This window comes from Acomys minous (genome assembly GCF_964271855.1).
Source record: "Acomys minous genome assembly, chromosome: 13".
Taxonomy (NCBI): Eukaryota; Metazoa; Chordata; class Mammalia; order Rodentia; family Muridae; genus Acomys; species Acomys minous.
Window position 1 is genome coordinate 53,816,196 of NC_140495.1, and position 12,070 is coordinate 53,828,265.

Consider the following 12,070-nt stretch of genomic DNA (forward strand, 5'->3'; position numbering starts at 1 on the left):
AAGGGCAGAACAAGGCAGGGCAGAGCAAGGCAGGGGGAAGTGCAGAGGGCCACACGTACTCTTTGTCGAACTTGGTACATGTTCCTTGTCAGAATGTCCCGCATGGACTCCACATCTTCCGGGGAAAGCCGCTTGATGCCCTGTGCCCTCTCAGGCCTGGAAACAACATTGGAGAAAAACCATTATTTTTCGGTCTGGGCAAGAAGTGCCATGAAGAAACAATGGGCCTTGCCCTGTCCTGGATAAATTTGTAAATCCCAGGATCATATTTGTGCATAATCATTCCTGTCGTTTTAGCAAATCAATTAAATCTAAGCAAATGTTTTGGCCGAAAGATTTAAAAATATTGCTCCATTGCAGTCTCCAGATGTTTATTGCTGTAGTGCATTTTAAAAGAGGATTTAAGGCCATGAGCACCAAACAACCTATGAAATACAATAAAAATCAACTATTGTGAAAAGATGCTATAAAATGTGATCCCAATCTTCTACTGTTAAATTTAATAGTAGTAAAAACACTTAATCAGAGGTTCGGGTGTTTTGTGTGTTTTTTGTTGTTTGTTTGTTTGTTTTTGTTTTTGCTAGTTCTGTGCTCAGTTTCATGTGCACAGACAACAAACAGCTCAGAGACCAACAGTGTCCACAGCACTGCATTTTGAGCCTCACCAGTGTGCTGGGCTATGGGTTTACATGAATAAAGTTTCCTGGGGGATTGTGCAGGTGGGGGTCCGGGGACAGCTAGCTTGAACTGACCTAGAATCACTTGAGAAGAGAGTGCTAGTGAAGGGTGGCCTAGGTCAGGCTGACTGTAGACAGGTCTGTGGAAGGTTGTCATGACTGCCCTTACTGATATATGAGGACCGAGACCTAACGTGCCAGCACCATTCCCTAGTCCAGGGCCCCGGACTATGTAAGAGGAGACTGAGGTAGCTGCTGAGCACTGAGTATACGATGCGTTCCTTCTCTCTCAGCTAACTTGACTGCCACGTGCCTAATTGTTCCACGTTTCTGCCTTGACTTCGATTGACTGATGGCTTGTCATCCAGAATTGTGAGCTAAACAAACAACTTCTGCCTACACTGCTTTGTATCAGGGTATTTTTTTTTTAACACAGCAACAGTGACAAAACCAGGACGGGGCCACTTTTTTGGTTAAGGAGTAGTTAAGAAAGAGGAATCACATTTTACAAATAGAATTAAACTATTTGTGCCATGAAGGTCAACCCAGCTGAGGTACTGGGCATTCTGAGACTTTAAAACATAGCAACAGGGCCAGATTAGCAGTCAATGCCCAATTGTCCTCTGGAATTTCAAATCTAAGACATAGTTATGAAAAAAAACCTCAAATGGCAGCTGTATTTGATTACAATCTACTATCAGTAATCGAGAAAACCTTTTTATTACACTGGAAATATACATTCATTCTAGAACATAGGCATCTTTTTAAAAAAAGAATGGAAGTTGAATCCTCGTTTTACATAGCCACCTTCCTAAGACCCTGCTGCAGCCCATGTGGGGTTTTCTTTACTCGTCTCTGCTCCTCTCTGCGAAGTATAAAGGCACCGATGCCTTCAATATCTCCTCCCCATGTGGTCAGGATGATTAGACAAAGGATAAATCATTAATTTCAATCCAGGCTAATTTAAGTTCTTTCCCTAAACCTTGGAGCCATTTAATAATAAGGAGGTTTGGATGTAGTGAGCAATTGATAATATAAAGTGCTTTTATATGGGGTATCACGGTACGCAAGAGCTTTATTTAACAATTGCTATCTGAAGAATGACTGAAACTTGGGTACCATCCTTGGTGATCTAAACTATATAAGTGTAACTGTATAAATGCCCCCCAAGTAAAATTTATTCTGACTTAGGTAGACCTGCTCACACAATCTGAATACATTCCATCATTATGGGTGTGTGTGTGTGTGTGTGTGTGTGTGTGTGTGTGTGTGTGTGTGTGTGTAATGGATTACTAAACAGAAACACCAGCTAGTCAAATATGTCTATGTTCTACATTCATATAAAACAAATAGAAAAAAAACACTGATAAAGGAAATGGCAGGTGAAACTTGATACAGCAGTAGATCTGCTTTGGCATTTTCCCCAGTTTCTAATTGACCACTCCAGGAAGTATCAGGCTTAATTAAAGTTGTCTGGGTTGCTGGACAAAGTGAGTAAGATGGGACACTCAAAGCTGCACCCCTTCCTGACTCACACCCAGAAGTGGCAGCTACAATTATACAAAAGTGCTGGTTAACTCGAACCAGGTGATGCCTGGCATTGTCTTAATGTCATTTCATGAACACAGCTGTCCCTGGAATACTCACATCACAGGTGCAAGAAACACACAACACATAGACAACAGCGTTACTGGGATCTTTATGATCAAAGATTTCTTCCCTGGAACATTAATTTTTTGTAGGTAAAGGGGATCTCTGTTGCTGATATAAAGCAAGAAAATCTAAATCCAAGAGCATCTGAATACAAGATTCACATTTCTCAAGACTTTTTCCCTTCCTTCTTCCTTCCTTTATTCCTTTCATGAGATGCTATATAATGTAAATAGACTTTAACTTAACTATGAAACCTAACAACATTACATTCACACAACAGTAAGAACGTCCAAAGCTCCACCACTGCCCCAATTCACTGAGAAGAACACAACTCCCAATAGGCCAGCCATGAAGTATGATTAGAGCAGGAGGGATGACTGGCAGTCCTTCCCAACTGCAGGTAGTATTCCTCACCAGTCACTCTGCATGGCTGCATGCAGGGTCCCTCATCGATTACTCTGTCCGCATGGCTGCATGCATGGTTCCTCATCAGTTTCTCTATCTGCATGGCTGCATGCATGGCTTTTTATCAGTTTCTCTGTCTGAATGGACTCATGCCTGGTTCCTCACCAGTTACTCTGTCCGCATGGCTGCATGCATGGTTCCTCATCAGTTTCTCTATCTGCATGGCTGCATGCATGGCTTTTTATCAGTTTCTCTGTCTGAATGAATTGATGCAGAGTTCCTCACCAGTTACTTTGTCTGCATGGCTGCATGCAGGATTCCTCATCAGTTACTCTGTCTGCATGGCTGCACGCAGGGCTCTTCATCAGTTACTCTGTCCGTGTGGCTGCATGCAGGGCTCTTCATCAGTTATTCTGCATGGCTGTATGCATGGTTCCTCACCGGTTATTCTGTCTCCATGGCTGTCTTGCATAATTTTCAAAGGCCGCTTCATGACTGAAGTGTGTCTTACATTGTACACAATATTTGATCATGGGATTTACATCAGCAACTTACATGGCATAGTTGCCTGTCAGAATGCTGATATGAGAACTTAATGCCATCAATGTGACATTGACTAAAGAGTTCTAAATCTACAATGATTTTATCTAATTATTAAAAAGTCAACAAACAGGGTTTTGGAGACAATACTACTTTTTCAGGAGACCTGAATTAAGCCCCCATCACTCACATCTGCTCCAAGGGGATCACTCCACTGGTCTCCATGGGCACTGCCCACACACAGACACTCACACACACATAATTTAAAAAGAAAAAGGACACAACATGCTCAAGCTCTTGAGAATTTAGAAATAAAATAATTTGAGGTTATAAAGTTATAGCTAGCTACCCAATAAGCTTATGGCTATGTTAACACATATTCATCTCTATAAAAGTAATCTATATATTTGAGATAACGTTTCGTGTAGCTCAGGATGGCTTTGAGCTTCCGCATTTCCTGCCTCCGCTTTCCAAGTGCTGGGGTTACAGGCTATAGCATCACACCCAGTTTATGTGGTGCTGGGAATCAAACTCAGGGCCTCATGCACATTAGGGAGGAAGTATAACAACTGAACTACATCTGCACCCCTAATCAAATTGTGAAAAGGAAACTGTATTATCTATCTATTGTGTATGTGTGGATACATGTGTTGGTGCACAAAGCACACATTAAAGGTCAGGAGACAATTTGTAATAGTGAGCTGTCTCCTTTTACCTCATGAGTCCAGAGGCTCAAACTCAAGTTGCCAGGCTTGCCAGCAAGCAGCCTTCCCCACTGAGCCGCCATGCAAGCCCAGAAGCTTCAGCAGTTGGCACTTTGAGTCACTGTTATTTTATAATCTCTACCAGTTTGCCAGCCCTGTGTGAGATATACAGCTCTTTATGTGAAATAACAATAGAAGTGAATATTCCACCTCTCCCATAGGACAGTTTGGGAATTCAAATAAACACTTTCATGAAATATTATGCCATGACGAAAGCAACGGAATTCCACAGAACCAAGTGCCTCCAAGCTGCAGCAGGCTTCTCCTGAAGGTCCCAGAACTTAGGACTTAAACTGTTGTATGTCATTTGCTTAAAGTCATAATGCAAAATTATACCTGCATCGGCTGTTGTCATCTCATGTGGAATACTAAAAGGCGGCTGAGTATACAGTTCTCTTTCCTATTATTGTATGAAGGTTTGGCTTGCACTTTGTTTGTTTTGTTTTGTTTTAGAAATTGGCTACTTTGATCTTAGGAGAGGAATTCCTTTTTTCTTGGTGTCCTACAGATTTCTAGTGAGATCAAATAAACGCAAGTTAAATACTGAAACTGTGTTAACCATCAACTTTAACAAAAACTGTCCTCTTTCTAGTTCACTTACTTGACTGGGCTTTGTGAGGTGGAAAAGCTCTTACCTGTAAGACTCTCAGGAATCTAAAGTCAGAGGCTGAAGAGATAATTGACTCCAAGTGAGGAGGGAACAGTGCCAAACAAAACTGGTTTAAATACTGCCTTGTGGTCAGAACTGAAACAGTTGCTTATGGCTAATACATTGTGATGTTATACAGAAGTTCAGAATACGTTTTAGTCCAATAGACTGAAACAGAGACGAGATTCTAGTCTGAGATAAGACATAAGCACCCTTACATTCCTAGACTGAGTGCTCACATAAGCAGGAAGCAAACTGACCGAGGACGTCTCTGATGGCTTGGACTGTCTGGAACTGTCCAGTCTTCCTCTGCCTCTGCATTGAGTACAGTTCATCCTTTGATGAGTAGGGCACAGAGCTGGAGGTCACGTGAGACACACTGCTCCTATGGTCACATTGATTTCTATTCTTTGCTATGCTGCACTGTGTGATCTCTTCTGTTAGTGGCATCTCTTGTCCATGTCTGGGGTCGGGCAGCCAGAAACATGGCTCAAAAGTAAGTGGGGGGGGGCGGTGGGCTTTGGTGATACATAAAATAGCAACATATTGAATGGAAACAGAATCAGCATTCCTGGGTTTTCCAGTCACTCCTGGCTCCACTGTGGCTCTGGACAGCATTGCCAGTAAATATTTGGTAGCACATTCCCATTTTAGCATCAGGCGTCTCCTTTTAGTTACATAATGGGCAGCAGCACAAAAACAAGCAAACAAGCCACCACAAAACAATCCTACAGATAAATAGGCCCACAAGGTCTCTGTTTCAACTGGGGAGCCTGTGGGGACACTTGTTTACATCTGTCCCGGGTCATGTAAGAAGACACTGGTGTTTCTGATTCATTAGCAGGTGAGATGGGAAGGTGTCACCTGTGAAATAACACTCAGGCAGTTTGTGACACTCTTATTGGTACCTATTCGTAGCTCTGTTCTCAACTCACTTCCCAGATGTGAGGATGTAATTGAAGCTCGTGATCAAGTGTCATTAGCTGAAGAAGATGACAGGACAGACTGAGGGGCTGGTGTGCCACTTCCCTAAATGTATTCTGTGATCAATGTTTGTAACCCATAAGCCACTGCTTAGAGAAAGCTGGACATCTTTGGAAGTTAAATCCGGAAATACTGAGGGAGCGTTTGTGAAATGTCAGAGAATTAGAACAGATTTTAAAAATATCCACCCAGCTCTGGGGACCATTGGTTAGCAGATGGTGGAAGACACACACCAAATAAAGTCTCTGCCTGTGCCTGCCTCCACATCAGTTCCTCATCATCTTCTTTTCACCTGGAAACCAGCCAGCCAGCACTGGGTCCCGGTCTAAGCCTGCCTCGTGGATTCACGACAGATCTTACAGTGTCACGTGACTCTCTCTGTTGCCGTCACTTCTTCAGCTTTAAAGAGCCATAAGTTACTGCACCTTACACCATCTTGGCTTCTCCCTGCTGTGGTTTAAAGGCTGCCACACCTCTTACACCATCTCATCTCTTTCCTGTTTAGGTGAAGTCTTTCTCAAGGGTCCATGTGGAAAAACTTGGTCTCCAGGGTGGTAGTATTGGGAGGTGCCTGTGGGCCTTTACGTGGTGTGCCCTGGAGAGAGGCTTTTAGGTCACTGGAAGTGTGACCTTCATACTCGCTTCAATCCTTCCTTTCTCTCCTTAATTAAGGATTTATACCCTCACTGCAGTAATACCCATCTGTTGTTATCAAAGACTCAAAGGCTTGACCTTAGACTTGAACCCCCAGAACTCTAAGCCCAAACTAACTTTCCTGCCCTTTTATCTGCATCAGATATTTCAATGTACTAACATAGGAGGTTTGATTTATCCCTCAAATTCAAGTTGGTACTCCAGAGAGCTAATACCTCTCCCCATGGAAGTTAGGAAGAAAAATAAAGTTTTCACAAAACACAAAAGTAGAGGGAACAGAAGGAAGTTTCTAATCACAAACTAAGGGACGGCCATGTTATAAAATACCCCACCATTCCACATCCTTATGAAGAATATCAAATAACTTAACAAACACAACTCTGCTAAAAACTACAAAACTGGCAAAACATGTCAGGCTTGAAGCCAACACAAACTGTGAAGATTTAGACAATCTTATTTTATATTTCCTTCCTCAGAGACAAAGCCCATGTCATAAGTGTTTGGTTTGCAGCCATGGCACTAATGGGAGATGAGGGACCTTTACGATATGGTATCCAGTGGGAGGCCTTCAGGCCTTGAGTGCTTGCTGTTGTGTGAGACATAAGGACACATCCAGCTCTTCCTCCGTGAGGCAAGTGGCTTTGCCATAATGGTGACCATAATATGCCACCTCAACACATTCCCCAAAGCCCCAACCAGTATTTACTGAACCCACCCCATCCCCGTACCATGAGCCAAAATAAACCTTTCCCCCTTTTAAACTGACTAGCTCAACCATTTGTTACAGTCCAGAATGCTAACGGTCCCATCTATCTTTCTGCCCACTCCCTTCTGCTACTTCTTTCAAATGGAGCCGCGAGGAGCCCTGAAATTTTCAAGTAAAATTCTAGATGCAAAAGCAGATAGAACTCACTGCTCCTGTGAGGGGAATGTTGCACAGGTGGATACCCCAGTTTCCACCATCTCGATGGCCTGCTTCATCTCCAGCTTCTTATACAAAGAAACGATGCTTGATTTGGGCAGGTTCTTCCGGATGAGAATCTTCCGTAAATATCTATGGTCAAACTTCTTGAACCTAAACATTAAAAGCAACATCTTTGTGTCTATTGTGGAACTATAGCTTATTCTTTAAACAAACTACAACTGAACTCCACTCTGAAAAATATCAAGGCAGTGCCATTACATTTAAACACATTTTAAAAAATCAAATCATTTACGGCTTTCTTTTTAAGAAAATGGTTCTAGTTGCCTGCATACAATGAAAGCAACTAAACCTAAAGAAAGACAAAGTGCAGTCACGGTAGGAAGTGTGCTGAAGAGGGGCCAGCGTGGCCTAGCCTCACTCAGCCCCAGCTCTAAGAAAAGAATTGAGGTACTGAGGCTTTGAAGAAGCATTGTATTCTAGGAGCTCCTAACAGCAGCAGCCACACTTACAGTAACATTGCTCTATTCAGCCAGTACCCAGTACCTTTAATCTGGCTGCCAGCTAGAGTAGTTTTACCCTATTGTGCTTCAGGTGATTTTTGAGTCCCCTGCCATCCCCCACCAAGCATCACAATAGTCTGAATAACAGAGACTCTAGATAGGCCAGACTCTAATGGCAGATGACTATTTTAGTGAACTTCTGGTCAACCCATTAGCGTAAGCTGTACATGTGCAGCAGTTCCTTAAGAGCCCGTCTGGAGTCACAGTTTGCAGTGCATCCAGTTATTTCACACTCAGAGAGTAGTTGTTTGGCTGCTTTGTTTTGTTTTGTTTTGTTTTGTTTTGTTTTTGTGGGGTAACATAACTTCCTGGAATGTTGGCTTATTAGCTAGTGTTTGTTTCCCTGGACTGTGAGGTAGACAGACCCCACCAGTTAAGTACTCTCTGTGTATGGCAGGGTGACCTCCCTCCTTCTGCCAGCTTTTTGGCTTAGATACACCTGTTGTTGTTTTTTTCTCAAGTAGGTCACACCCTGACCTGCCCTTTGCCATGAGATGCTGTGATTTCTCCTCAGCCCTCTGTAACCAGCCCCTCCTCCAAATCTGTCTTCACAATGTGTTTGACATTTCTCTTGCTAAGTCCATCTTGATGTTGTACTTGTCAACTCTTTGCTGCCATTGCCCTGTGGGTGTTGGCCACCTGTGTCTCCTCTCCCCTACTTCCCTACCATCCTCTCTGCTCATTTCTCCCTGGCTTTATCTGCTCTTCCATTTCCTGCTCAGCTCCATAACACAGGGAGTTCCGAGGCCTGCGTCCAGTCTGTTTCCTCTTCACATCTTTGGCATCACCGTACACATGCCCACTATGCAGCTAACTACTTGCTGATGACATACCGTTTGGGTCCCAGCCACATTTCTCCTCCTTGAGATGAAAAGAAATGCGGGTGTGGTGAGCAAGAAGGCTGTGGGCATCGCAGACAAATCACTGCATATGAATTACTCTTAGTGGTCTCCAGCTAGGGTCTCGCCAGCCTCTTACTGAGTCACTACCACCCTTCACAACTTTATGAATATCTTCACAGCATGAGTGAGCTACTTTTGTTTCAGGAAGGGGGGTTGCCTTTGTTTCACACTTAAGTATGACTCTCTACTTTTCACTCACTGCTTGTGCTGTTCCTTATCAAACCAGCCTGTCCCACCACTACAGCTCTGTTCCGATAGCTCTCACTTCAGCTGTTTCTTACATAGACAACCCCTGGGTCTTTCCTCTTCCCGGCCCCTATCCATCAAGGAGACAGCCTTGAGGAGCCATTGTTGGGTGACAAAACCCTAACCTACTTACTTGTCTCTCACTTGGTAGTGGCTCCAATGGCCACACACATCTTCAATCCCAGCCTTCAAGTGATCCATGAGCTGCCAAACCAAACATGAGAAGATGAAACGCTAGCTAAAATGAGCTCTGAAAGACACACACACACACACACACACACACACACACACACACACACACCAACAACTATAAGCTTTAAAGACTAAGGAAGGCTTTAATGTACTGAATCATAACCTCTTCCCTAGTACTCTAGTCACACTAGAATATGTCATGCTTTTCATAGTAATTTAACTTCCCTTTGTTATTAAAAGATTCTGCAGAGAGGCTTCTTGGTAATTTTCATCAAATACAATAACAAGGTACCAGGCACTTGTTTTGAATAATACTTTTCTAGGAAGATCTCTTATTACTGAAATGATATGGAGGCAAAGTATAATGATTAGCTATTACTCTGATTTTTGTTGTGAAAAAAACACACGTCTGATTTACAAAGTTCCCAAAATATAATTCTTCAAATGCATTAATATATATATGCATGTACACACACACACACACACACACACACACACACACACACACACACACATTTCTTCACACCAGATAGGTAATGTGTGAACATTATAACAAGATTTGATGGAAGCACATGAGTAAGTACCCAATTTTCACACTAATAAACCAATATTAGATCGTCGTCTTTATTTTTAAAATTCAATACTTTAGTCCAGGAATTTACAGTTCAACACACAAGTCAATTATACTACATTTGGGTTCTTTTTCATGATGATTTATAAGACTTTTAGAGAAGACATAATCTTAAAATGCTTATAAATTGATCTATAAATAATTCAAATAAAAGTTATTCAGGTTTATACTGGCTAATTGGTAGTTTGCTGTGACAGTGTTCTTCGGATGTGAGTGCAGCTCACCATCAGTTGCTTTAGGTAAGGAGGACGATCTTGGATAATCTGAGTGACTGGATTTGATCAGCTGAAGGCCCTGAGAGCAGAGATAGCTGAGGACTCTCTAGTGAAAAATCCCAGTCAGCCAGCTGGGGACGTAGTTCAGTGGCACAGTATTTGGCCGCCATGTGCAGGACCCTAGTTTTCACCCTCAGACCACAACCATATAGAAGACCCATAGAGGCTGAAAGAGGCAGAAATAGTGTCTTCCTTAGAAACTTCAGAAGGGAACTCGGCACTGAGGCACCACTAGTGGGAGGGACCCTTTTCCTGCTCCCAGAACTCTGGGATAGACACCATGATTGTGTTAATCCTCTGTCGCTGCAGTAGCAGTAATAGTAAACATGTACCATCCCTTTTATTGGCGCTGTGAGTCTCCCGACATGAACACAGTCTCTGGGCCCCTAGATGGGCATTGAAAGTGCTACCTGGGAAACGACGTATTTATTCATCAGAAAGGACAAAGTTAACTTACACGGATGTGAAGCTCTTCATTGATGGATTCTTTTTTATTGGTCTTTCTGACATCCAGGTACCTGACCAGTGGGCCAATTGTGATTCCCTGGATCATAAATAACAAAATAAAGTGTTTTTTTCTGGGGTTCTCATTGTTACTATAGGGAAAACATTTTATCATCAAAACTATAAAATGCCCAATTTGCATACATTTGTTTCTAGTCTCTGTGGGATTAAATGCACCAAACTTACTTTAATTCTTAATTCTTCTACATAATCCAGAAAAATAGCTATTGTAATCTATTTCAGTACAGTATCCTGGCTTCTTAAAATAAATCTTCATTAGCTCATTAAGATCTAAGTTCAGCTAAAAGAAAACCTCATGTTATAAAGTATCAGCTGCCGTCTCATCTTCCATGATACGCAGAACAATGGTTCACTCCTCACTTGGGAATATTTTCATTAATATGCTGTATTGACTCAAAGGCAACATATTTTAGAAACCAAATCTTTACCATGAACGTGGCCTCCCAGTGTTTTAGATCTATTTAGATGATTAACCAGAATCTTAAAAATCAGATACAACATCTTTATTTACACCCTACAGATTTAATATATAGCTGTTAAAGTAGGTACTTATTTTAAATATGAAAGAAATCTACCAACCTGAAAAAATACAGTAAAGTATGTAACTACTAAAGTAGCAGTAACAAATAATTTCTTCCTAGGAAAAAGGGACAGAGGAAGCAGAAACGCAAGTGAAAAGCTTCCGGCTCCTCTCACACCGCTGTAGAATATTATGAACTGGTCCTTGATGGAGAAGGGAAAAGTCCGAAACTGGTTACTGACATAGAAGAGAGTAAATACGCCTGGAAAGGGGGAGATAAATATTAGCAGCAGGGCCAGAGTGGTCGAGACGCAGACACTGAGCGAGGCGGCCTGATCCCATCACACCGAAGGCCACGCATCTCAAACAGACCCTCTCTCAAGGCTGTGTAATTCTGTGTTATTTTGCGCCTTCTAGTTAGAGCTTTTCTCAGACCAAATGTGTGTGTGTGTGTGTGTGTGTGTGTGTGTGTGTGTGTGTCTGTGCATGTGAATGTGCATGTCCATGTGTGCACACGAATGTGTGTGTTTAAAGTAACAAAAAATCTTCATTTTAAAAAAACCCATAAGGCGTATATTTCTAATCCATATCCACAACACTTGTGGTGCTTTTCAAAAATCAGTTAAGGAAAAGACTCCCACGGAATAAAATCCTCTTATCTCATGTTCTCAGGGGATACCTCCCGGAAGTCTGTAGTTTGAATCCCTCAGTGACTGCGGACTGTACATGAAGAGCCGGTCCCTGGTGGCTGGCTTAGTGCGTGAGGGTCATGTAAACAAACAGAAAGTTTGCAAGGGCTTGGGGTTCAAGGATGGGGACCGGATATGTCTTACTGTCACTGAGTGGACAAATAAATGGAGGCTGGAAGGCAGGGGAGCATGCGCAAAGCAGTGTAGTGCTTTTCACCACGTGGATTCCCCGTGGCCGTGTGTCCCCCAGAGAAAGCCACGGCTGACAAACTGGCTCTT

At 42.5% G+C, this 12,070-nt stretch overlaps 1 protein-coding gene across 2 annotated transcripts in view; it reads right to left on the reverse strand.

The window, feature by feature from the left end:
- Nucleotides 1–12,070, reverse strand: part of SLC9A4 (solute carrier family 9 member A4) — a 46,319-nt gene that overhangs the window by 10,674 nt on the left and 23,575 nt on the right. For both annotated transcript variants that reach the window (XM_084754422.1, XM_084754421.1), the window contains 5 exons: nucleotides 11,162–11,364; nucleotides 10,515–10,601; nucleotides 9,093–9,163; nucleotides 7,240–7,401; nucleotides 60–156 (listed from right to left, as the gene is read on the reverse strand). In XM_084754422.1, coding sequence (XP_084610548.1) covers nucleotides 60–156; nucleotides 7,240–7,401; nucleotides 9,093–9,163; nucleotides 10,515–10,601; nucleotides 11,162–11,364 — 620 coding nt within the window. The remainder of the gene's footprint in view (nucleotides 1–59; nucleotides 157–7,239; nucleotides 7,402–9,092; nucleotides 9,164–10,514; nucleotides 10,602–11,161; nucleotides 11,365–12,070) is intronic.